The sequence below is a fragment of the Lacerta agilis genome, chromosome 6, assembly GCF_009819535.1.
Source record: "Lacerta agilis isolate rLacAgi1 chromosome 6, rLacAgi1.pri, whole genome shotgun sequence".
NCBI classification, from domain to species: domain Eukaryota; kingdom Metazoa; phylum Chordata; class Lepidosauria; order Squamata; family Lacertidae; genus Lacerta; species Lacerta agilis.
The window spans coordinates 63,995,423-64,022,635 of NC_046317.1; the positions used below are offsets into that span (position 1 = coordinate 63,995,423).

Here is a 27,213-nt window from a genome sequence, read left to right on the forward strand (position 1 = left end):
AACTTTTCAGCTCTTTTTTTGTATCACAGTTCTGAGGTCAGCCTGAGGTCTCACTGTTCTTGAAACTCCACTGACCATCCCAGGGCTTTTGAGTTTATGGGAACTGAGACTCCTAGTGGGTCAACACTGCTGTCTGTTCATTCCAGGAGAGAGAGAACAGGCAGACATTTCTCTTTGGGCTACTCTTCCACCCTGAGCAAGAAGAGTAAACCAACCCCCAGTCCTTCCCCAGCAACTTCTGTCAGCTTCGACAAACTTGTTCTCAAAGAAGAAAATGTCTAAAAAACAAAACAAAAACCCAGGACAAAAGACGTCCTCTTGGAGACACACACCCATAGAAACAGACACTCCCACATGGAGGAACAGTGCTGGCAAGGCTTGCTCACACACGCAGCCACACACGTACAGCCTCTCTCGCACAGGGAACAGTCGATGCTCCCCCACACACAGAGAGAGAAACGCACACTCTCTCCCTCTCTCAAACACACAGGCACGCTTCGCGTCCTCTCATGCAGAGCCTCTCGCAAACTCACACATACACCTTTGAACTCCCCGGCAAACTGGCGGCTGTAGCTGGCATCCTGCATGCCAGGGCCCTGATGTCACACGCCAGCGAGGGAAGTCTGCAGGAGTTGCCGTAGGGACAGCTGGATGAGGAGGGCAGCTGCTCTTCGAAGAGGACTATAACTTGCTGCTGCTGCTGCTGCGACTGCCTTTCTCTGCTTCTCGTTCCCCTCTCTCCACCAGATGCTTTGGCTGCTGCTGCTGCTGCCCATGGAATGGGCCTCTTTGCAAGCGCATCTGCAAGCTGTGGTTGAGGTGAGTCCACGTCTCTCTCTCTCTCTCTCTCTCTCTCTCTCTCTCTCTCTCTCTCTCTCTCTCTCTCTCTCTCTTCCAGTGCCTTTCCTTGCTGGCGGTGGAGGCCGGCTCCACCTAGTTACAGCCAGCTTGCATTTCTCTGCTCCGCTGGGGGATGAGAGCGTTCCTGCCTGCTGGCCACACAGCTGCACTGAATTAGCACCATTGCCCATTAGAGAAGCCTGGCTCCCTCCAGGAGCTCCCTCCGGCTTCTCCTCTAAATGAGACCACAGAGCCTTGTGCCAAGGCAGTGCGTTAACAGGACAGGAGGACACTTATTGTGACGCATGGGGATTCGCAGCGCTCAGGAACGGGGCATGGGATTGGGAAGGGGCATGGACTAGTAGTAGGGCGCACAGAGAAGGTCTCGGGTTCAACCCCCAGCATCTCCAGGTAGGAGATGGACCCCTACCTGAAACCTCAGAAAGATGCTGCCATTCAGAATAGATAATACTGGGCTGGTTGGACCAAGGGGGCTTCCTGTGCGAGGAGGCAAAGCCACACAGGCATAAACAGTGATGGGAGCTTGTCATGAGTAATTGCCCTGGTGCTCAGTATGTGTGGCATATTCTGCTGCCAATCACACCTTCACCTGCCCGACTCAGAAGCACACCAAGTTCCCAGTCTGGATGATGAGTCTGTTGGAAATGCTGGCATTATTATACTTCATACTCTATACTTTTAGTCCTACTTGGGTGTTTCCTGCCAGCCTCTCTGGACTTATGTATGGTTCCCACACTCACCCACACCCCGGCTGGGGCACATGAACCCTCATCAGGCACAGCTCTGTGACCTGTATCCATTAAGGGCCTAGTTCCTCCTTTCCACCTAACAATGCATTGATAGTTGTAGAAATTTGCCTTTACGCAAATCTACAGTGCGGCCAGACCTGGAATACTGTGTACAGTTCTGGTTTCCGCACCTCAAAAAGGATATTGTAGAGCTGGGAAAGGTGCAGAAAGGGGCAAGCAAAATGATCAGGGACCAGATCAGTTCTCGTACAAGGAAAGGTCACAACACCTGGGGCCTTTTTATTTATTTATTTGCTCCAGGGAGGGGGGAGAGAACGAGGAGGGATGTAGGAGATGGAAATTATACCTGGTGTGGACAGAGAGAAGATTAGAACTCTCTCATAATACCAAAACCCAGGGTTGTCCAATGAAATTGAATATTGGGACATTTAGGACAGGCAAAAGGAAGCACCGCAAGATGTAGTAATGGCCACCAACTTGGGTGGCTTTAAAAGGTGTTTCAACAAATTCACGGAGGCTATCAACAGCTACTAGCCACAATGGCCTTATATACTACTGCCTGAATCAGAGACAGTATTGCTGTGGTTGTTGGAGGGCGCCATTGAGCTCATGTCCTTCCCATAGGCATCTAGAAGGCCACTGTGAGAACAGAACAAAAGATAGGCTTTTGGTCTGATTTGTTCATTGACTCCATGTGCCAGTTCAGGATCTTGGCCTCCCAAAATTCTCCACTCTGTTTGTGTACAGAAAAAAAAACTTGTGTTTCAGAGCATTTCTCCAGAGAGAGGAGAAATTATCCTCATTATTATGTCATCATTAGGTGTGGCAGTAGCACAACTTCTCCATCCCCAAGTCCCCAACCCCTTTGTTGCCAAAGGGTACTAGCATCATTTGGGATCGTGCAGGAGATGGAGGGGAATGATGGCACCACAAAAAAGGTGGATAATATTAGTAGAAAATTCTGCAAAATGGCTTTCTTTTTTTGGGAGGAGGGGGAAGAATGAGGTAAGAGAAAGAAAGAAAAATCTCATTTTTATCTTCTAATAAAGGAGAGGGTTGTTCAGCCAGGCAGGTGATTCCCCTGGTGATCCTGATCACTTTCTTCATGCCATGAGAACCCTCCTGGAGGCAGGGTGAGGCCGAGGACAGTGTTGCATTGCCCTGCCACTTGCGAGAATTCCCCAGATGCATTGCATGAGATGCTATTTCAACCATAAGATTTACATACTTGCAAGCCTTTGAAAATCCTCTTTTTCGTTTGGGTAGCTCTCTGGGAGTCCAGAGATGTTGGACTCCCATAATCCTTGACCTTTGTCTATACCGACTGGTGATAACGGGAGCTGGGGTCCAACAATGTCTATAGGGTAACTCCTACACTAGATCTTGGTTTTGATACCTTGATATTCAGCAGCATATTCAGAACAAACAAAACAGTATGCCTCATCACACACAATTCATATGTGGAAATCATTGCTACAAGCTGTAATGATGGCCACACTAGCATAAATACCTTTATAAATGAATGTCCAAAGTCAGGATTGTTCAATGACAACTAGTAATAATCTTGAAGGACAGAACTTCCTTCCACATTTCATGAATAGAACTTCACTGCTCAGGATGAATGGATGTGGGGGGATACAATAGGAGAAAGCTATTCCAGCATGCCTTGCTGGTGAGCAATTCAGGGTCATCCAGCTGGGAGAGTTGCCAGCTTTGGTCCTTTCCAGTTCCTGTAGCTGTGCCTTTAACAGCAACTTGATGTACTGACATTGAGAGGAATTCAGCTCCACATTGCTACAACGTTCTATCAGAATGCATTTCTGCTTGTCCAATAAAATTATCTCCCCATACATGCTGTTCTGGGGGTACTGCTGACACCAACTGCCACTAATTTGTTGGGTTGGGAGGAAGCCCCATTGTGCTAGTGGAAGTCCTTGTATGGGCTTCTGCTAGCAGGACCAGTTAATAATAATAGTAATAGTAATAATAATAATAATAATAATAATAATTAATTTGTACCCCGCCTATCTGGCTGGGTCTCCCCAGCCACTCTGGGCGGCTTCCAACAAATATTAAAATACATTAATACAGTTAGTTGAATTTGGCTCTGGATAATGTTTATTTCCATGCTGCAAAAAAAAAAAAAATTGTACCCAACTGATTTCTACACATCAACCTGCTGTGGAAAGCAGGCCTGTTCCTTTCTGTTGGCAGCCTTGCTGGTTGCCATTATTGGAGACAGAATGCTTGATAAGGGGAATCTTTGGTCAGACCCTGATAAGCAAATCTTAGGGGTTTTTGTTCTTATCCAAATCTCATTGTAAGATTAGGAGCCAAATTAGGACAGTAGAGCTTAAACTGAACCTGATGCAAAGAGGAGGAGCTCCCATAGATCATTTCTTCCTGAGTTTTCCAACTTCACGTTCCTCCAACCTAACTATTGCCGTAGGGCTGCAACTAGAGTGGAGGCGAAATCTAGACGTTTTGTGCAGTTGGATGTAACTTTCCCCATCATTAAAAATAAAAATAAAAAGCCTCAGGAGGTTACAAATTTAAGTGGAGGGAAAGTGTGGTCTGTGTGCTTGACCCCCCCCCATTTCTTTCATTTATAATCTCATCCCCCCCTAACTGTTCTTCCACCCACAGATACCTTAGCTTTCGGTAAAAGTGGGAAAGACATGCCACCTTCCTAGCTATCGCTGTTCCTCTATTTATGTTTACACATGCAGATTTATGAAGTTGTTTCACGCACACACACACACACACACACACACGTATAAAAAGCACCTGTGAGGGAACAATCACTGCATGTAATGCCTTTGTTGTTGTTCAGTCGTTCAGTCGTGTCCGACTCTTCGTGACCCCATGGACCAGAGCACGCCAGGCACGCCTATCCTTCACTGCCTCTCGCAGTTTGGCCAAACTCATGTTAGTAGCTTCGAGAACACTGTCCAACCATCTCATCCTCTGTCGTCCCCTTCTCCTTGTGCCCTCCATCTTTCCCAACATCAGGGTCTTTTCTAGGGAGTCTTTTCTTCTCATGAGGTGGCCAAAGTACTGGAGCCTCAACTTCAGGATCTGTCCTTCTAAGTGAGCACTCAGGGCTGATTTCTTTGAGAATGGATAGGTTTGATCTTCTTGCAGTCCATGGGACTCTCAAGAGTCTCCTCCAGCACCATAATTCAAAAGCATCAATTCTTCGGCGATCAGCCTTCTTTATGGTCCAGCTCTCACTTCCGTACATTACTACTGGGAAAACCATAGCTTTAACTATACGGACCTAATTGTTTTACTTCAGGCACCGGCCTTTACTGGCCACATACCAAAATGGGGAGAACCAGGGAGTCCACTACAGCTGCAGCGTAATGGCCTGACCCTTGTTACAAAGGATGCAACCTGGATAATGCCACAAAGAGAAACAATGCAAGAGGCAGGGCTTGGCTGTGCACAGCAACAAGTCTGGCTTCCAGAGAGACGTACCAAGCTGGGAAGGGAGGCTGGCAGCAAGACCTTACAGTTCCTGTAAGTCAGTCTAGGTAGGATCTGTAGCATTCGGCAGCAGACAAATGAAGGGTCAACGCTGAGCCCTTGACTGTGAAAAGAAGATGTAGCCTTCCACCACGCAGGCATTCCATGCTGTACCCATCCATTTGGATGCAAACTATCTTCCCCTTTGAGGTTGTGGTAGCAACGTCTAGAGAGGATGCACTTCTGTTTTAAAATAGTTTCATGCACCCACCCCTGGCCATTAATTATTATGGATGGGGCTGATAGGAGCTGGAGTCCAATACATCAGGAGGGCACCAGGATAGGGATGACTGGACTTAGTGATTCTAACCAGAGAGGTGTCCATTGTGGTGGGAGCCAGTGTGGTGTATTGGTTAAGAGTGGTAGACTCATAATCTGGTGAACCGGGTTCGTGTCTCCGCTCCTCCACATGCAGCTGCTGGGTGACCTTGGGCTAGTCACACTTCTTTGAAGTCTCTCAGCCCCACTCACCTCACAGAGTGTTTGTTGTGGGGGAGGAAGGGAAAGGAGAATGTTAGCCGCTTTGAGACTCCTTCGGGTAGTGAAAAGCAGGATATCAAATCCAAACTCTTCTTCTTCTTCTTCTTCTTCTTCTTCTTCTTCTTCTTCTTCTTCTTCTTCTTCTTCTCCACATACTGCAAGTGTGAGGGACCAGGCATAGAGGTGGTTATCTCAGGGGTGGGGGAACCTGTGGCCCTATCATCTGTGACCATTGGCCATGCTCACTGGGGGCGATGGGAGTTGGAGTTCAGCAACATCTGGAGGGTCACAGATTCCACACCACTGAGATGTCATAACATTAGAGGTGTTTTGTCTCTTTGTTTTATGGCAGAATAGAGATGCAGTCCTTTTCTGAGCCTTGCTTCTATCCAGGCACCACTAAGGATTTTATTAATTTCAATCTCATAGGATGACAGATGCAACCAAACAGATTGGCAAAGGAATCCAGGAGTGGAAGGACTGCCTGACGAGAAAGGTGAGTTTTCTGCTCCTCTCCCCTGGGAGTTCCCAGACAGGGAAATCTGGAATATCACGGGAAAATCCACTGTTATTTGAGACAGGTGTATTTCCCTAGAGATCGCTCCAAGGGACAAAGTGAGGGAGTGATGGAGACCTAAGGGAGTGAGAATGTAATGGGAAGGTGCCCCTCAATGTTCTCACCTTCTTTTCCCTGAAGAAGAGGGAGAGATTCGTTTTCTCCCCAGTGCAGCTCAGCCTTCAACTCCCACCTGGCTTTTATGGATCCAAGCTTCATGGGAAAGGACACAGCTTGAAAAACCCTCCTTAATCTAAAGAGTCACTGAAAACTATTTGTGGCATTTGTGTGTGTCGGGTGATGGTGGCATTCCTACAGTCCACCACTTTAAAAAAGAATTGGCTCATTGTGCACATTGGGAGACCGCAAACCCTTTATAGGAGGCTGGGGCAACCCAGATGGGTGGGGTACTACTACTACTATTACTACTAATATGTGTGTGAATGTGAGTGTGTGTAATTAAAATAGTAGACAATGAAGGAAGGAGGGTGGAGAATGTGTTGCTAGTCTCAAATTTTCTTTCCTTCTATCCTTCCTTCTGAGGAGTTCAGAGCAATATTCATGGTTTCTCCAGTTTTATCCTCACCCAGGGTTATACCTAAGGCTTAAGGGACAGTGACTATGCCAACATCACCTTCTAAGCTTCACGACTGAGTCTAGGTTTCCTCAGTCCTGTTCTTACACTCTGTCCACAACACAACACAAGCTCATTATCATATGTCCTATAAGTGTTTGTGACATTTGCACTACCACTTTCCATGCAGCAATGCACATACCTAGGAAAATATTCTTTTCCTGGCACCATGTTTCTACAGACTGTTCTAGGTAAAAAGAAACCTGGAGCCAGTGCCGAATTGTATTATGCTTCCCTTATTCAGACGATTCTCCAAACTATTGTTCACCTTTTCTGTGTATGAATTTCAGTGTGTTTTCAAGTAGCTAGAGATATATAGTAGTAGACAAAAGCTTCTGAAATGTCTTGGCGAAACAAAGAAATGTTAAATGTCAGATCTATTTAGGCAAGCAAGATGCACATTCAAGATCATGAAAAGTGACAGCAGCATTCTACAAGTGTTCTGCCTTAGCATAAAAATAGATGTTGAATTTTGTAAGCTACCTAATACTTGCAGCGATGGAGAATATTGTGAAGGAAAGGCCCAACATGTATTGGCAAAAGTTATTATTGCTTTCCTCCCGGCAACCAAGTCAAGCCGAATTCTCTTAACTCAGGGACTGCACAGATCTAGCATTTTCATCATCATCATCATCATCATCATCATACCCTGCCCATCTGACTGGGTTGCCCCAGCCACTCTGGGCGGCTTCCAACGTAAATAGAAGCATAATAAAACATTACACATCAAAAAGTTTCCCTATACAGGGCTGCCTTCAGATGTCTTCTAAAGGTTATATAGTTTTATCAATCTTAATTAACCTGGATACATGTTTGCTCAACCATTAATTGCAGCATGCAGAATTTCCACATAGGTGAGTTCAACACAAGCCACCAAGAATATATTAACAATTACAACAGGCAAAAGCAGCACAGGTTGCACACAGACTTTGCTGGCAAGCAGGTAAACAGGACATTAGACACACTTCTAATACATCAGCAAAGCATTAAATAAGGCCTTTGTTTCCAGAGAGAATTACAGTGCAATCCTAGGAACACATTAAGACTTCATTATGTAGATACTTCTCCACAGTGGGTTAGAATTAGAAAGGAACAGGGCAAGGTCTGCCTTAAACTGCTAATTCACCTAATGAAACCACCCAAGGTGTCTGCAGATCTTGCATCCAAAACTCATAATTATCTCCACCAGGGGGGGGGGAAACATACCAAAGTATTGTGGAACCTGAAAGGCCAACAGATTCATTGTGACATAAGCTGTCATCGACTAGAGTTCACATTTTCTGATGCATGAAGAGTTCTGCACAGTTAGTGGATATACATGGGCACAGAGGGGAAAGATTGTAAACAATGGAACCAAATAGCATGAAATGCAGGAATGGCAGGCTCTGTTTAGGCAATATCAGGCTTGGGCTCCATGATCACCACAGATGATGACAGCAGTCATGAAATTAAAAGATGCCTGCTTCTTGGGAGAAAAGTGATGATAAACCTAGACAGCATCTTAAAAAGCAGAGACACTACCTTGCCAGCAAAGGCCCATATAGTGAAAGCTATGGTTTTCCTAGTAGTGATGTATGGAAGTGAGAGCTGGACCATAAAGAAGGCTGATCGCCAAAGAGTTGATGATTTTGAATTATGGTGCTGGAGGAGACTCTTGAGAGTCCCATGGACTGCAAGAAGATCAAACCTGTCCATTCTGAAGGAAATCAGCCCTGAGTGCTCACTAGAAGGACAGATCCTGAAGTTGAGGCTCCAGTACTTTGGCCACCTCATGAGAAGAGAAGACTCCCTGGAAAAGACTCTGATGTTGGGAAAGATGGAGGGCACAAGGAGAAGGGGACGACAGAGGACGAGATGGTTGGATAGTGTTCTTGAAGTTACCAACATGAGTCTGACCAAACTGGGAGGCAGTGGAAGACAGGAGTGCCTGGTGTGCTCTGGTCCATGGGGTCACGAAGAGTTGGACACGACTAAACAACAACAATGCAGTAGCAGCCTGTGGGGTGCAGTGGAGCCACAGAACCTCTTAGGACAGGGTCATGGCAGTGGTAAGGTCAGACCTGCACAAGTGCACTGATGGAACCAATCTGGTGCTCCCACCGCTGCACAGCTGCAGTCCTGACTTGCCCATCCTCACCAGTCCCATCTAGGTAAGCTGCAGCAATGCCAGAGTTGAGAAGGTGGCTCTGTGGCTCCAACTCATTACATAGGCTGTTCTTGGTACAATGAATGCATCTTCTGCAGTATGTATGTTCTCAAACGGAACACATAATTGGAACACTGCCTATGTCCGTACACATGTACATGTGCATACACATTGCAGACAAAGATTTCAGTACTTGTATGACTGGATGAGGTACCACAGAGCCTAGGGCTTGCCGATCAGAAGGTCAGCGGTTCGAATCCCCACAACGGGGTGAGCTCCCGTTGCTCGGTCCCTGCTCCTGCCAACCTAGCAGTTCGAAAGCATGTCAAAGTGCAAGTAATGGTACCACTCTGGCGGGAAGGTAAAAAGTGTTTCCATGCGCTGCTCTGGTTGGCCAGAAGCGGCTTAGTCATGCTGGCCTCATGACCCGGAAACTGTACGCTGGCTCCCTTGGCCAATGAAGTGAGATGAGCACCACAACCCCAGAGTGGTCTGCGACTGGACCTAATGGTCAGGGGTCCCTTTACCTTTACCTTTATGACTGGATGAAACCCCAAATTCGGCCCTCCAGCTGTTTTGGGACTACAACTCCCATCATCCCTAGCTAACAGGACCAGTGGTCAGGGATGATGGAAATTGTAGTCCCAGAACACCTGGAGGGCTGAGTTTGGGGATGCTTGTCCTAGGTTGACACCAGAAGGACATTGTTGACAGGGCATTACAAAAATTACATGTAATGCATTGAAGATGAGCAGGTGAATGAACACCTGATGATATGGTTGGCTTTATGGATGATGTCTGTAATACTGTTGGTTTGTATGAAAACAGAGGTAGAGTTGGCATCTGGGTTTGTTGCAGAATCTGGTCCTTAGGTTTCTGTCTCCATTTGATGGTTAATTGTTGCTAGTGACTAGCCAGTTTCAATTTAGGGGCTTTCTGCAAATGTGGACAGGGCTACCACCCAAGGCCTGTAGAATTGTCCAGGATAGGTTGTAGATCATTCATAATGCATTGGGACACCTTTATCTGGGAGCCATAGGTGACAACAAGTTATTTTCTCGTCTGGATCTGACTTGTAGAAGGATATGCCTGGGAGTCAGACTGGCTTTTTCAGTCTCTTATTTGCATTTCAGGGTGAGGGTGTCATCAGTTTCAGGAATGCCTGATGTAAATATTGAGGTCCTTTCTAAGGAGCTGGAACAAATGTGGTTGAATTGTGGGGCTTGACTACAGACAATGAATCATGTAGTGCTGGGGTTCCCAACACTGCCCCCCACGCTTTGACCACTTCAAAATTGCTGATGGTCTTAGCAGACCAACTTATGATTTTCCTGTCTGTTGTTTAGCAATTGTAGATGCTGAAGAATTAAAACATGACTATTGTAATGCAGTGGATTTGCCTGTCATACTAGCCTACTGTTCCTTTTTATAAACCAGCCATTTCTGCTCAGGCTCAGCATGAGAGTGAGGAGGCTTTGCTGATATCTCAAGGGCCTCCAACTTTTTGACCCAGATCAAGGGTAGCCAATGTGGTGTTTTCCAGTTGCTTTGGACTGCAACTCTCACCAGCCCCAGGCAACATGACCCAGGGATGAAGGGAACCCCCCTGAGTCTGTGTGGCTCATTTGACATCAATGTGAAACTGAGCCTTTAATGTCACTGGCTCAGTCATGTGGAATGCTCTTCCAATAGAGATTCAACAGGTGTTTGCTGAAAACTTTTATGTGCCACCACACTTATAGAGTCAACAAAGAAACATAGTTTGTGATCTGTTTTAAATTCTTATATGCTTTTTAGTGTTTCTGTGTGTGTTTGTGACAGCTTTGATTTATATATATGGTATACAATTTAAAAAAATAAAAAAATAAATAATATGGAGCCCACAACATCTGGATAGCATTGCGTTTCCTACTCACCTAGGCCAGGGGTCAGCAACCTTTTTCAGCCATGGGCAGGTCCACTGTCCCTCAGACCATGTGGTGAGCCGCACTATATATATATATATATATTGGGGGGGAATGAACAAATTCCTATGCCCCACAAATGACCCAGAGATGCTTTTTAAATAAAAGCACACATTCTACTCATGTAAAAATACCAGGCAGCCCCCACAAATAACCCAGAGATGCTTTTTAAATAAAAGGGCACATTCTACTCATGTAAAAATGTATGTAACACACTGATTCCCAGACCATCCGCGGGCCAGATTGAGAAGGCGATTGGGCCACATCTGGCCCACGGGCCTTAGGTTGCCTATCCCTGACCTAGGCGATGAAGGTGTTATTGATCTATGTCATATAGAGAAAAGGCTTTTGGGTTTGGGGGCTGAAGACAGCAGACCCTGAAGGACAATACAGTTTTGAGCACCTTATGGTCTATCTTCCCCAGGACACTTCCTGAATGTGAGCATCAGCAGCCAAGGCCGTTCTGACTACCTCCTCTTAACCTGGGAAAGGCCCTCTGGAGGTGCCAGGGGCTTTTCACTAGCCCTTTATGACTTCAAGACAGACTCTTTGCTGCAGAATGGATCAGCTGGGCTGGATGCCACCAGTTTCGACTTCCAGGGCTTGCTTCCTGGGACACGATACAGCATTGAAGTCACCGCGCTGCTGGTCTGTGCACGAAACTACAGCAGGAGAGTCACCGGGCAGACAGGTAAGTGGGAGAAAAATGCATCTACTTTGCCGCTTGAGGCTATTCTGAGCATAGAGTTGGTTTATATTTCGAAACGTGGACATTGCCTTTTCTCGCTTTCATTCACACACTCAAGACTCAGCATGCCATATTCTGTAATGGCAGCCTCCCCTTGACATGCCTGGCTGTGTGCTTTCTTCAAAAGTTGAAAGTGCTCACTTCTATAATAATCATCATAATTTTATTGTTTATACCCCACCCATCTGGCTGGGTTTCCCCAGCCACTCTAGGCGGCTTCCAGCAAAATATAAAAAAATAATAACATTTCAGACATTAAAAACTTCCCTGAATAGGGCTGCCTTCAGATGTTTTCTAGCTTACTGAACAAGTAAAAGAACAACTCAGTGGGTCAGGATGGAAGCAAGAACCACCCTGGCTTGTGAGCTGCTATGCCATTGAGGAAAGTCCCACGTGGCTAGTACTATGCCTTGCACTAGTGCAGATAGTTCATTGAGCCTTGCCCTCAAAAATCAAAGCTGCCATTTCATTGTCAAAGCTACCAGCTACCCATAAAGAAAGGAAAGGATAGCAGAGCAACATAGGACTTTTGCTTTCATTTAATACCCTCTGCCTTAGAGTCTGAAAATACAAGGCAGAAGATGCTTCTGGGAGGCTATGCCAATCACACCAATGTTCATGCAAATGCCATCGAATGTTAGAAAAGTGCAGGATCACTTTACAGTATACTTGTTTTTTTCTATAACATCTACAGTGGTCTGAACCTGATTTTGGATGGAAGAAGAGCTTCTGCTAGCTCTTCCAGGCTGGATTGCTTTAGCTGTGTCAGGCTAAATATAACATGATGTACTTGCGGTTCTACATCCAGTATTTAGCACAAATGCAGCAACATCTGGCTATTTTTTTCTGCTTTCATATCCAAGTTGGGCCAATAAAATGTATGTCTGGCCCATCGTTTATGCAACACTATACCCTCTTGTTCACAACTTCCAGATGCTTTGCTGGGGAGGGGGGATACTTGGTTCCATTATCCATTCTCAGCATTTGCCATTTAATTCCAGAAACATCTGAATCATATAGCTAAAAGCAACATGTTGTTTTGTGCATGCAACATTGCTTTTATTAACGCTGCAATCCTAAGTATTTTATGCTTGGAAGCAAAGTCTCATTAATTAGAATGGAAATTGCTACCAAGTTAGTTTTCTTAAGATGGATCCCAGCTTATCCCCCAAACCACTCTGCATCTTGCATCTTATTCTTTTGTACAGCTGCAGAAGGGTTTTCATCTTCCTCCCTGGCTTGCAATTTACATGTACAATGATATTGAAATCAACTAAGGCAAACTGATTTGCAACCTTTCCCTGTGACTTGCACAGAAACTGAGTGCAATCGTCAGGCTCTGCAGGCAGCTGGCAGCAAAGTTAGCTCAGAGTTATTCCATGACCGCCTGTTCCTAATGTAATGGTACCACAACCGTCTCACAATGTCCTTGTGGACTTTGGAACAGTGGGAGCCACTAACTGCAGAAACAGCCCAAGGTTTTCTGTTGGAGCAACTGATATGGGTTGTTCTATTACAGACAAACTGTGCCCAGACAATTCTGTTACAGAGAAGTGTTTTCCGGGCTTGTGAAAAATTCCTTTGATCGCATACATTCGTGTATCAGTCACCAGCTGAAATTTGGTGAATGCGGTGTTTTCACAAAAACTGCTTTTACCACAGCCACGCACCTGAGGTGGTGTATGTTACCATTCAAGTGCTTTTTTATTGTCATTCAAGCTGTAGCAGAACCTCATTGCAGTTTGTGCTGGTAAAAGTGCCTCTGAAGTAGAGCAACAACCTGGGTCGGAGCTAGGGTAGGATTGCACCTGATCCAAGTCCCCACCAAAATCATAATTCATAGAATCGTAGAGTTGGAAGGAGTCCCAAGGGTCCTCTAGTCCAACCCCCCGCAATGCAGGAACCCCAGCTAAGTATGGCCTTCCAACCTCTGTTTCAAAACCTCCAATGAAGGTAAAACATGTTATATGCATTATTTACTAAAATGAAATTTACTTTAAAAAAAATAATGTGTTAGGTGAGATTATTGGTTGTAGTAATGATTTAAATCCTGCAGATATTTAGGGTGTGTACATACTGTGTGATAATGTGCATTCGGTGCTGGATGCAGGAACCTTTTTCGGCTGCTGTACACATGACATCATCCCCATGTCATCCCTGCCCCCACACTAATGGTTGATCTGCTGGAGTGCTTATAATCCATTTTGTGCTGAGAATGCACTTCTCATGTGCACGCTGCCAGCGTGTGTACACAGAGCAGGCTTTCTCGGGTCACCTCCTATTGGGGCAGACCTTCCGGTCTTGCAGGACTGTGCCACTCCCCCTCCCCGTATTTAACTTGTCTATGAATGAAATAGTCAAAACAGGAGGCAATACCATACCTTAGTTGTCTCTGTATGGTGATGCACATCAGTATATCAGCACATCAGTTTCCAAAGACTGCAGAAAACAACTTTTTAAAAAAAGAAGTCTGTGGACACAGTAATTCAGGAGAGTAGATAACACTGTTACACACTAATTTTAAAACATGCCTACCTGTGTTTACAGACAACCTGGCTAGCAGCTGCTACTTTAGATTGTGCCATTGCATAAAGGTGTGTACAATTTCAAAGTCCTGTGTAAAAAAGCATGCTATGATATAATGGCAACTGTGCATTTCAGAGGTAGAGTGTGTACACAGCCTTAATCTGAAAGGCAAAGCTTTGAAGCACCAGGCGCTGTCCTTTCCAGAGTCATCAGACCACCTAAAATAATCCATGAATATTCTCTAACTGTGTCTATCCAAGTCTTGCTGTTTATCATTTTATTATAACTGGTGTTAATGTTTTATGTTATAAAATAGGGGGGGGGGGTTTGACTTAAATATGTGTTCCATGTTCTTTGCCCTAGGCACCAAGATACTTAATTCTGGCCCTGGCAACAGCCCAGCACTTCTTTACCCATAGACACCCTGTTTCCTGTTTCCTGTGTCTGCATGCAGGCTGAGTTTACATAAGGCTGAGCTGAGGACTGTGAAGCTTTAAGCATGCAGTCATAGGTGCACTTTCCCGATCACTGTGGGTTTTATTTCTGAGTAAACATTATTCCACTTTCACTGTGAAGTGTTCATCTTTCAGTTCAGCGGTGGGGAACCCGTAGCCCTCCAAGTGTTGCTATAGTACAACTCCCAGAATCCCTGAGCATTGGTTATGGTTTGTGGGGCCGATGGGAATTAGACTCTGCCAGCATCTCAAGGGCCACCGATTCTCCCCCTGTTTTTTTTAGTTCCAACTGCAACCCTTAATATACTTCAGATAGGCTAGAACAGAACTCACATAAAATGCTTTAGAAATCTGGTCAGGATTTGAGAGGGATAGGAGCAGGTTTTGGGATCTGAAACGCTTACTCACTGGCAACTCTGTTTTGGAACCTTCATCTTGTTTTAGCTCCCTTAGCTGTGCGGGATGTGACCCTCAGCTACGATGGCCCTTCTGTGTTAGTAGCCTCTTGGAGTGAAGCCCCTGGCGGGAAAGATGGCTACCAGCTGGTTCTGTACCACATAGACTCACAGGCACCTGTCAGGAATGTGACTCTCCCTAAAGGGGCCACCACCTTCCGCTTTGAGAGGCTTCGAGCTGGCAGCGAATATGCCCTGCGAATCACCACCCTGGCTGGATATTCCAAAGCGAGCACCAGTGCACGTCAATGGACCGGTATGGAAAGTTGCTACTCTGACCTGAGGGGGTTGTTGGAGGATAAAATCAACTCTGTAGAGACAGAAGCGTCTCCAGAAATTAATCAGATGCCTGGGCGGGGCTATGTTATCTCATTGTTCCTGCATGCTCAAGGAGTAGTGAGGGGGAAAGAAAGTAAGCAGCAGCTAATTAGCCATGCCTGAGATTAGTTTATGACACCCGTGGAGCTTATGAGCCTGACTTTATCTATTTATTATAAAGTGATTTATGACTTGCCTTTCAGCCCAGTGCAGTGCCCAAGGCAACTTTCAATTTAGATAGGCAATTTAGACAACTTAGTTGCCTATGGAGCAAGACTCACCTTCAAGCAGCCAGGCAGGAAAAGATGACAACCAGTCACTGGGAATCACGAATGGAGATGCTGCTGTTGGCACTCAGGTTCTGGTTGCAGGCTCCACATGGCCACAGTGAGAACAGGATGCTGGGCCAGATGGGTCTTTAATCAGCTCTGGTGGGGCTCTTATATCCCCGTGTTCTTAAAACTGATCATTTTTTCTTCCATTAGGCCAAAAGCGGAGAAGTTGTGGCTCTTGCTGGACTACAACTCACATCATCACTGACTGTTGGTCATGGTGACTGGGGCTGATGTGAGCTAGAGTCCAACAACATCTGCAGGGCCATCTCTGCTTTAGGCTATCAGCGTGCCATCAAAAATTGGCACACATATGTGTGAGCAAGGCAAGCAAGTGAAAAATGTCAGTGGCTTAGTTGCTTTCACTGATTAACTTGTTTGCAAGGGTGCTGGAGTGTCCTCTTCTGAGGACTGGGGACTTCCATGGACCGGGGGCATCTTTGAAAAGGGACCCTTCTTCTTGGAGCAGGTAGTTTCCTGTAGTGAGAGATGATTCCCTTCAGCTTTCCTTTGTTCCAACAGCTCCTGTTGCCCCCAAGGCATTGGCATTCCATAGCAACTCCAGCTCCAGTCTGACAGCCTCATGGGCCAAAACAGAGGGAGCACAATGGCTCCACCTCACTCTGCAGAACCTCCATACTGCAGCTGAGAGCAGCACAGTGTCGCTCAGGAGAGGCCTGTCCAGTTATGTCTTCCAGCACCTGCAGCCGGGCACCCCCTACCGCCTAGAGATCAGCGCCGCAGCTGGGCTTTACCTGATAGAGGGGCCCAATGTCACAGCTTATACATGTGAGTATGCAGCAGAATACTGTTCAAGGCACTTGGAAGTCAGGTAGGCAGGCCTAAACTGGAATGAGAGGCTACTTTGAGCCCATGACACAGAATGAGGCAGGGTTACAATAACAGGTAGTCCTTATCCTGAGAGACCTAGAAGCTTGATCTGCGTCGGTTTAATAGGGATAACTAAAACACATGAAATAAAGGCTGTGAAATAAAGATGGTCTTATTGTTCTTTTTGTATTATTCGGTGCTTGTGTTTCCCTACTGTAATAGAGGCTCCATAATTTACTTTCTGAATACATGAACCAGAGACATTGTGTTTTACATTAACAAAGCAGCGCCAATAAAGTTGAGAATTTCCAAAAGCCAACCAGACTTTTTCCAGTCGGTGGGTGTGTTCTTAGTGCAGGAGGGCCCTTCAGGTCCCAGTGACCATTTCTAAAAGGCCATCCCTATATTACAGTTGACTTGCTTTCATGTTTGGGGAATCCAAGCTACCTGCAAATCGAGCCTTTGGTTTTCTCCTCACTTGTATTATGCAAAGCAACTAAATTCACTTCATTCCTTTGAAGTATGGGTTTCCCTTACATCAGCTGTACAGTGGAACCCCGGGTTACGCACACGATCCGTTCTGGGTCGCCGTGTGTAATGCAGGCATGCGTATCCCGAACGCATGGAAAAAAACCCGAAAACCCGGAAGTAGCACGATTTGAGTGCTTCTGCGCATGTGTGAAGTGCGCAGCAGCGTTCTGCGCATCCGGGGGTTGCGTGCGCTCCAGAAACACTTCCGGGTTGTGGGCATTCTTAACCCGAACGTATGCAACACGGAGCGTGCGCAATCCGGGGTATGACTGTAGTTGCCATCAGGGAGACTTGACATTGTGTGTGTTTGTAAGTGTTAACATTCAAAATATTCCCCTATTTCTCATAGAACTCAAGAGCAGAGCAGGTACACCCCAAACATTCCCCTTTATTTACATCACATCAGATATGCATCTGAAATAGATGTCAAACCTCCAGTCTGGTGCTCCACTTATCAGTGCTAGCTTAACCCTTCAATTATCCTATGAGCTGAGATGGAGAACTCTGAATCATGTGAGCAGCTGAGGGTTTGGAAAGCTATCACAATATATTTACTAATTATTCCTAAAGCACCTAAAATGATATGTTGGCTCTGAATTAAGGAAGACATAAGCTCTGTCCACAGTTTTACAGACCACATCACACTTTTCCAACCTGGTGCCCTCCAAACTACAACTCACATCAGCCCTGGCCAGCATGACCAATGGTCAGGGATGATCATAGCTGTAGTCCAATACATCAGGAGAGTACCAGGTTCGGGAAGGCTGACAATATCCTGTTTCTTGGCAATTCATTAATGGTGAACGCTGATCCTTCCTTTCATTTCCACCCCCCCCCCAGACCCCCTGAAGCCAACCAATGTGAGCTTGGTCAACAGTGGCAAAAATAACACTTTGAAAGCAACATGGAACTCACCGGCTGGAGGAAGAGAATTCTATCTGGTGATTCTGCAGGAAGGGGAGAGCAGGACACCTGTCAGAAATGTATTGGTGGCAAGGAACAGCACACAGGTCACCTTCCAAAGCCTGAGCCCTGGGAAAAGCTACATTGCCTTGGTGACCGCTGTTGCTGGACCCCATAAAGCATCTACAAAGAGCATCTCTGCCTGGACATGTAAGCAGGGCTTGAAGCTCAGATCCTGCTGGGAGGCAGTGGCTCCTATAGAAATGCTCTGATACTGGTTTTGGGTGGGAGGATATTTCACTTACCTGACTGAAGGGAATCCTGGTTAGGTGAGGACACACAGGGAAGAATTCAAGATAGCTTTAAGGAGATCACTCTGTCAGTGCAAGCATTTCTACTTGTTGGATGGAATTATCTCCCCACTCCTCTCCAACCCCACACCATTCTGGGGCTTCTCCCAACCCCCAACCCCATAGCCAATTGGAGATGAGGGCGCAGAGGGAGGAGAGGGTGGGGGAAAACCCATTGCACTAGTGGTGACCCATTACTTGACTCCAGTCCTCACTGTCTTCAGCACCAACACTGATGCTTCATCATCAAGAGGTTCCTTCATCACACGATCATAGAGTATGGTTCAAAGGCAAATGAAGGCACCAGCTTGCTGAAGCTAAGCAGGTTTGGGTCTGGATGGGTGACTGCCTGGAAACCACATGTGCACTGCCTTGGTTTCCATGATGGGAGAAAGGCAGGATAGAAATGCAAGATTTTTGTTTGTTTAACATTCCCAACCATCTGTCAGGGTCAATGAAGAGAGACTTCCAGAGAACAGTTCTCTGTCTTGGCTGCGTCTTTAGTTATTAGGTGTTGGACAAAACAAATATTCTAAGTTGACCTGAAGAGGAGATCATTCTGATAATTATGTACATCTTCCATCCTGGAAGCTGGGGTGGGAGAAACATCACAATGAGTCTTCTGGGAAAGGGTTGGGGGTTTTTTTGGTCACCCTTTCATTCTACACTCCCAAATAGGTGCTCCCCAATTCATATCAACCCAGGCCTTTCATAGCCCTGTGCATAATTTTGTGTCTGTCTTTCCCCCTTCCAGATCCTGCAGCTCCGCCAGGTGGGAGCTTGTCAAGCCAAGGCAGTGCCCACATGCTCCGTGCCCACTGGCAAGAGGTGCCTGGGACTGGCTACGTGGCAGCATTGTACACCACGGAACCCCACATGCTGGTGCAAAACAAATCCGTGCCTAAGGGTCATAACAGTCTGCGCTACGAAGGGTTAATACCAGGCACTCGCTATTCCTGGGAGATTTGCACTATTGCTGGGCCCTACATCTCCCCGCCCCTCGTCCTTAGCAACTGGACACGTAAGTGCCATGGGAAGTCCAATAGGCTGCCATGCATACGGTTGCCAGGTCCAGGCCTTGAGAATTTCCTTGGGTAATTGAAAGGGAAAGGGAGCTGCTGCTGAAGTGGGAAAGGGGTCTGGGTGGGTGCAAGAGAGACAGCCGGGCCCTGTCAAAGTTCAGTCACCCCCCAAGGCCCTGGAGTTTAGTGAGGAAGTGATTTTAGAGCTGAAAGGCTCACGGTCTCTTTTAGAACTGATGGCACTGGACTGACATTTCACACTTTTGCCTTTATCGTCACCATCAACACCATTTCATTTGTGTGCTGCCTTTCCACGTATGCTCAAAGCAGCTGACAGCAATACCCCACAAAATCAACAAGAACTATTTCACAATACAGTCGTACCTCGTGTTACGTACGCTGCGGGATGCGTACGTTCGGGTTGCACAACGCAGTGACCCGAAAGTAGCGGAACGCGTTAATTCCGAGTTCGGCGGTTTGCGCAGGCGCATGCACGTCAAATGATGTCACATGCATGTGCAGAAGCGCCGAATCGCGACGTGCACATGCGCAGACGCGGCGCTTCATGATACGGACGTCACGGGTTACGAACGGGGCTCCGGAACGGATCCTGTTCGTAACCAGAGGTACCACTGTAATGAAACAGCAGCATGTAACAACATTACAAGAAAACAACATTTCAGTACTGTGAATGTAGGCAGCATTACACCTCCTGGTGGAAGCAAAAGTAATGAGGGAGTTTGAACAGTTTCACCTTAGTCCTAGCCATGGCTGCTATGTCCTCAACAAATTAGCAAATAATAAAGAGATCAAATCTCAAAGCCTCAGCTTCCCCCAAAGGACCGCTGCACCTTTGGTGTCATTATTCAGGCAGCATTAAGGCTTCCAAATGCAAAGGGGTGAAGAAGCTGGAGACAAACCTCAAAAATGCCTGAAACTGGTCTGATCTCCTCCTTTCAGATCCTTTGCCTCCGGAGCATCTGAGCCTCAGTAATGGTGGTCACAGCACCAGGTCACTATGGGCTTCTTGGCAGAGTCCCTCTGGGGTCGGAGGCAATTATGCAGGGACTCTCTTGGAAACTAAATCCCAGTTGGTGGTGAAAAATGTAACAGCGACAAAGGGCGGGACAAATGTCACCTTTGATGGGCTGATCCCAGGGCGTCAGTATACTCTGAAGATGATGGGAGTGGCTGGACCATATCCATCCATCATTCAAACAGCCAGTGACTGGACATGTGAGTATGCCATTTTCTGGAGAAGTAGTTGAGGGTTCTCCCAGCAGTTTCTGTCCCTGGTTGATTTCCACTGAGTCTCCCTATTTACCCATGAACAGGAGAGAGATGTATCCCATCTGAAGGAATAGTAGAGGCAGGAAGACAGGGAAGAGGCTGGTACGGATATTATGAGGCCTAGTTTGGCCTTTGCTGACAGAGGAGATTAGCCTGATTCAGAATTGCAGTGTGTGAAATTTTCACCAGCATTTCAGACTTCTGAATTCAGACATTTGACCTTTGAATTTCAAAACATTTTCAAATTTTTATTTTAAAAACTTAATTCTTGTTGATGAATGTAAGGCAAGAAACAAACTGGTGAAGTAAATAATTTTATACTTTTGCCGCCCAAAGCAACAATAAAAAAAACCACAAACCCAAGTTCCAAATCCATAACTATCCATAACTGGTAAATGTTAAAAAAGAAAGAAAGAAATGGAGCAAGGCTTCAATCGGTTTGTTAGGGTTTTCTTTCTTCTCTCCAAATTAGGAGAATTTGCATGTGTATCCCCTTCCACCCATTGCCCAGATTTCTGATTTCCTCCTCACACCTGAGCAAAACATAAATGTTGTTTGGACAGTAAGTACAAGACATATTACTAGCTCTTGGAGCGCAGCATCCTGACCCTCCCTGTATAATTGGTATGGACTTTTCCTGTTTGCATATATCTGACAGCCATGAGTATGAAGTGCCTTTAGGCTGCACATCCCATTTTTTCCCTGTGGGAATTTACTCTGAAAAATATTATAAACCTGTGTATATGAAAAGGTAAATTCACCCGCATCTAGCCCCAAAGGGAGGTTACCTGTAACATAACCAATTGGAACCATTTTGTGGATTGAAGCCAGAGTGGTTGGGCAGAGCAGAGTGTCTTAAACTGGGCTTTGTTGTTCAGTCGTTCAGTCGTGTCCGACTCTTCGTGACCCCATGGACCAGAGCACGCCAGGCACGCCTATCCTTCACTGCCTCTCGCAGTTTGGCCAAACTCATGTTAGTAGCTTCAAGAACACTGTCCAACCATCTCATCCTCTGTCGTCCCCTTCTCCTTGTGCCCTCCATCTTTCCCAACATCAGGGTCTTTTCTAGGGATTCTTCTCTTCTCATGAGGTGGCCAAAGTACTGGAGCCTCAACTTCAGGATCTGTCCTTCTAGTGAGTACTCAGGGCTGATTTCTTTGAGAATGGATAGGTTTGATCTTCTTGCAGTCCACGGGACTCTCAAGAGTCTCCTCCAGCACCATAATTCAAAAGCATCAATTCTACGGCGATCAGCCTTCTTTATGGTCCAGCTCTCACTTCCGTACATTACTACTGGGAAAACCATAGCTTTAACTATACGGACTTTTGTTGGCAAGGTGATGTCTTTGCTTTTTAAGATGCTGTCTAGGTTTGTCATTGCTTTTCTCCCAAGAAGCAGGCGTCTTCTGATTTCGTGACTGCTGTCACCATCTGCAGTGATCATGGAACCCAAGAAAGTGAAATCTCTCACTGCCTCCATTTCTTCCCCTTCTATTTGCCAGGAGGTGATGGGACCAGTGGCCATGATCTTAGTTTTTTTGATGTTGAGCTTCAGACCATATTTTGCGCTCTCTTCTTTCACCCTCATTAAAAGGTTTTTCAATTCTTCCTCACTTTCTGCCATCAAGGTTGGGCTTGGAGGGTAGCAATTTCCTTATGAACGCTGCTATGAGTTTTTCAGGAGAAATTAAAGCTTGCTGATATTTTGGTCCCAACAACTGCACCCCAGGTTTTTTAGGTCTCATGCACATGTCAAATAAATACTAATAAATAACAAATAGCAACCATTTCCCAACACCCAAGAACACCTGCCCTTGTGGAGAACATCTGCATTGGCTTCTGTATCTCACCTCTCTTTCTTCCCCTGCATGTAATTAGATCTAATAGCAGAGTCATCTCAGGCTGTGTCTTTAAGAGGGTGGGGGGAATGCCACTAAGCCCCTTGCCAGTGCCCCCGGGCACCCTAATCTAGTGTGGATGTGGTGGAAGACAGTGTCCTGTCCCCAGTGCTGAAATGAGTCTACCAGTCCAATGGGATTCTGTAGGAGAATTAGGGAAGAAGATGCAGTCTTGTCCTTTGCATCAGACAGCCAAACGTATTGGGCTGGCATTGCTGTATGGTGCTGACCAGCCACTGAGAAATCCATTTCTTTTCAGACCCTTTGCCTCCTTCAAGGGTGACACTGGCCAGTAGCAGATGGTCCCCCAGTCTTGTTGCCACTTGGGACCTGGCTCCAGGTGACAGAGACCAGCTCTTTTTGCGATTCTACAGCCAGGAGCATCCTCTGCAGAGGAACATCACAGTTGGGCCAGGCATGCAGAATTTCACTTTCGAGGGCCTTCTTCCTGGCAGCCAATACTTCTTGGAGGTTATAGCTCTGGCAGGACTATACCGGGCATCAGCACAGGTGGTCTCTGCATGGACATGTGAGTATGGAAAATAATTTCTGAACAGTATGAGGCCTCAACAGTGAGACTTTCTTAAGCTTCCAGCATTTGGTGCAATCTAACATCTCAGCCTCTTGTTAACCCCAAGAACAGCGGACGTTCCAAGTGTCCCTATTTTCCAGGGACGTCCCTGATTTAGAGAAGGTGCCTCAATTTCTGATTTGATCCCAGAATATCCCGCTTTCCCTTAGGATGTCCCTATTTTCATTGAGGAAATATTGGACAGTATGGAGTTATCCAACCCCCAAGCCGTCTGAAGGCAATCCTGTATAGGGAAGTTCTTTTTTAAAAGCATTTAATATTTTTATATATATGCTGGAAGCTGCCCAGAGTGCTGGGGCAACCCACTAAGATGTGTGGGGTATAAATAGTAAAATTATCATTATGGAATGGGACGTGCCTATTTCCATAGGAGAAATGTTGGAGAGTATGGAATAGGTTGAGTAACGTAGCATTGGAACAAAATTATTTGAGTGTTAATAACACACTGCCGGTTAAACCACAGAATGTGTAAATCTAGGAATTTAGCAAGCAGGTGGCAAAACCCACTAGTGTTGGTGTGATGCAACCCAAGATGCCATAGTGATACATGTCACATTAAAGCTAACACAAAATGCCTCTGTGAAAGCAGCTATGTGCCTGCTTCCTTATCCCACCATGATGTCCCTCCCACATACCATTTTTGTTGCAACCACAGATCCTCTGTCTCTGGCTAATGTCAGTGTGAAAAGCAGCCAGAGCCCCCAGCAGCTGACTGTGAGCTGGATGGAATCAGGAAAAGGACGAGAGTACTGGGTGCAGCTCTACTTGGGTGAATCTCTCTCCATTATCCGGAATGTTTCAGTGCCACATGGAACTACCCAGGTGACCCTCGATAGCCTGGTGCCAGGGACTCAGTACCGGGTTGAGATTGTCTCCAGAGCTGGACCACACCACATTTCCTCACAAACAGCCATTGGCTACACAGGTACAATGCTGCCCCCTTCTGTCTTCTCTCCTAGGCCAAACATTCTACAGTAGTTAAGTTTGCACTCAACACTAAGCCAAATGTGTTTGTTGACATTCATACACAGACTTTATGCTTACTGTGGTTTACAGTCTAAAATATTGACTTGCAATCTGAAATATCATAGTGCAGAAGGGAACATGGGGAGGGGAGGGAAGCAAAGTGTTGTATCCATCTAAAACAGTCATATTCAGAATAAGCCTGCTTAAATCAATGAACTTAAGTTAGCCAATATTGATTTCGGTGGATCTGATGTATTAGGTATAACCACCCAACTTTTCCTTAGTGTAACTTAATGACCTGGTGGAATGGCCACTGACAAAGACAAATTGCAATGGGAGGAGCAAATGGGCATTGGCTCCAGCTAAGCCTCTTGCTTCCTTAGAGTCTTGTTGAAGGCAGCCCTGTTTAGGGAAGTTTTTAATATTTAATGCTGTATTGTTTTTAACACTCGATTGGGAGCCACCCAGAGTGGCTGAGGAAACTCAGCCAGATGGGCGGGGTATAAATTAATTTATTATTATTATTATTATTATTATTATTATTATTATTATTATTTATTTCATGATTACTTTTTTACTCTGACATTTTGTGGTACTAGCTGATGTCTCAGGTTCTTGCCTTGCCTGTGGGCTTGTTCAGAACTTACTTGTTGCTGTTTCCCTCCTGTATTTGTTGTATGGCTTGTGTGTCATATCTCAAAGGACTTAGAAACTTTAGAAAAGTTGCCAGGGGTTACACAACATAGAAATCAACAAGACGGCTGCCCCCTCAGGCGTGGCTGTGTTCTCTGTCAATGGTTCTTTCCTGAAGCCCTTTGTGGTTCTCCTTCTAGTGCCCTTGATGCCACTTGCCCTGACGGTGACCAGCCACGGCTCCTCAGTGTTGACAGTGCAGTGGAAGGCCCCAGCTGGACAGAGAGATAGCTACATGGTCTCCGTGTCTGAAGAGGACTCCACAGCTATCAGAAGCCACATGGCTGTGGAGAAAGCCAGCACTAACCTCACCATAGAAGGGCTAACCCCAGGCATATGCTACCTCGTTGCAGTGTGGTCACTGGCTGGACCGTACAGCTCCACATCTCGGAACAGCACAGCCTGCACAGGTGAGTCGGGTGGTCAATCCAGTGAGAAGAGAGGGTGTTACATCTTGGATGGCAGAAGTTCTGTGAGAAATAATCGAGCCCATGCAGCTGATGATAGCCAACAGTGTTATGGAGTTACATCTGAATGAATTCCGATGCAAAAGACTTGAGCAGGTTTGGATGGTGGTGCATCTCTTCCTTGCAATGTGAGTCAGACACTAGAACTGTCAGATATCTTCATACTCTGCTGTCGTGTAGCCATTGCATAGACTGATCTTCTCTTTAGCGCTGGGCTTGTGATTAGCAGAAGTTGACTACTGCTCCAGCTGTATCACTGTGAGATGTGTGGGGTGTTGTTGTGCCATGGGAATCAAAGGCCCGTTGTGTCTGAATGTACCTTCTTCTTTTTCCCCGGAAGCCCCTGCTGCTCCTGTGAACCTGACCCTGAGTAACGTTGGCAATTCTTCTGTGCTATACACAGCCTGGGGAGAGCCTCCAGGAGGAAGGGACCATTACCGGATGGTCCTGTATAGCCTAGTGCCTCCAGGCATGGAAAGAGTTCGGGTTGTGCGGCCAGGCACCCAGGACTTCCTCTGGACGGGTTTGCCATCAGGAAGCCAGTTTGCTGTGCAGGTCATCACAGTGAAAGGCCAAGCTGAGGCCCCTTCAACCATTGCTGTTGAGTGGACATGTGAGTCTGACCGGCTAAGTCCCACCCCAAGGTTGAGGAATGCAGCTGTTACCATCTGACATACTGCTTCCTTGTACAGTTCTAGGACTGGACCAATCTTTAATTCTCTCTTCCAGCCTGAGCTATTATTGATAGTTTAGTCCTGTCTGCATGCTATGCCATGCAGATCCCATTGGATAATTATGATAGTTCCATATATTGCAGCTACAATAAGCAGCCTGTTCCTTCAGTCATTGCCCTTTATTTTCTCATGCAAGTTCTTACTATTTCACAGCTCCTCTGCCTGCTACCTCTGTACAAATCAGGAATGAAAGGCACCCGCACCGGCTGAGTGTGGCTTGGACACCAGCCTCTGGTAGATTGGATGGCTATGAGTTGAATTTGTATCGCTCAGGATCTGGTACCACAGCAGCACAAACATCTCTGGGGACAGATGCCACCAATTTCACCTTCTCAGGTCTGACACCAGGAGCCAAATACTTCTTTGAAATCATCTCAAAGGCGGGACCCTATAGGACTTCAGCAGGGAATGTCAGTGACTGGACAAGTGAGTAGCTCAGGCTGACATCTGCCAATTTAATCTGAATGTCAATTTCTCTGTGGGAGGGAAACACTCAGCAAAACAACCTTTCAATTTATTCCAAGCAGAGTGTTGCAGCCTGCTGTGAAAGAAAGCAGCACTGTGGCATTTATGAGACAAAACAATGAGGCTGCCTGGCTGCTCTTATCGCCCAGGAAATAATCCTATCATTGCCTCTGCACCTCAGGATGAAGACACAGGAAACAAGAAATGGGATTAGCTGGGTTCACCCATTTTATTCACTTGAACAACTCTGATCTGCAATTTAATTTAAAACAGCCCCACCTTCCTGGTGCAGGCCAGCATCAGATCAGTAATTTTGCCCTTCACAGCCTGCACACTTCAATAGCATGCCCAAGAGGTCTGTTCAGCATTGGCAGCCTTGAGCCAAGACACAGTGGAGTCAAGAGGCCACCAGAGCCCAAGGGTTACCAAAGTTTGCCAGGGCCCACTGCAAGGAGTTAGTTTGGATGAGTCTCTCTTCACCTCAACCTGATTCCCTCCAGGTGTTTCAGCCCCAGCCAGCTTGGTCGATGGAGTTGTAATGAAAAACATTGGAGGGACCAGGTTGGGGAAGGATATCTTTTGCTTTCCTTCTTCCTGCAATCCTACACAAAGGCTTCCAGATGTGACTTAGGGATCTGCTAACTTTCAATATAGTAAACCAATTAATACCCAACAGAGAAGAAATGGAGGGGGACATTTTCATGGCTGATCCAGGGTGC

At 46.2% G+C, this 27,213-nt stretch overlaps 1 protein-coding gene across 2 annotated transcripts in view; it reads left to right on the forward strand.

The window, feature by feature from the left end:
- Nucleotides 1-445: 445 nt before the first annotated feature.
- Nucleotides 446-27,213, forward strand: part of LOC117048808 (receptor-type tyrosine-protein phosphatase V-like) — a 57,269-nt gene continuing 30,501 nt past the window's right edge. For both annotated transcript variants that reach the window (XM_033153109.1, XM_033153110.1), the window contains exons 1-13: nucleotides 446-819; nucleotides 6,048-6,114; nucleotides 11,343-11,609; nucleotides 15,092-15,358; nucleotides 16,275-16,541; nucleotides 17,955-18,227; nucleotides 19,122-19,388; nucleotides 20,350-20,625; nucleotides 22,837-23,106; nucleotides 23,825-24,094; nucleotides 24,969-25,238; nucleotides 25,636-25,908; nucleotides 26,183-26,455. In XM_033153109.1, coding sequence (XP_033009000.1) covers nucleotides 748-819; nucleotides 6,048-6,114; nucleotides 11,343-11,609; nucleotides 15,092-15,358; nucleotides 16,275-16,541; nucleotides 17,955-18,227; nucleotides 19,122-19,388; nucleotides 20,350-20,625; nucleotides 22,837-23,106; nucleotides 23,825-24,094; nucleotides 24,969-25,238; nucleotides 25,636-25,908; nucleotides 26,183-26,455 — 3,112 coding nt within the window. In that variant the 5' untranslated portion in view covers nucleotides 446-747. The remainder of the gene's footprint in view (nucleotides 820-6,047; nucleotides 6,115-11,342; nucleotides 11,610-15,091; nucleotides 15,359-16,274; nucleotides 16,542-17,954; nucleotides 18,228-19,121; nucleotides 19,389-20,349; nucleotides 20,626-22,836; nucleotides 23,107-23,824; nucleotides 24,095-24,968; nucleotides 25,239-25,635; nucleotides 25,909-26,182; nucleotides 26,456-27,213) is intronic.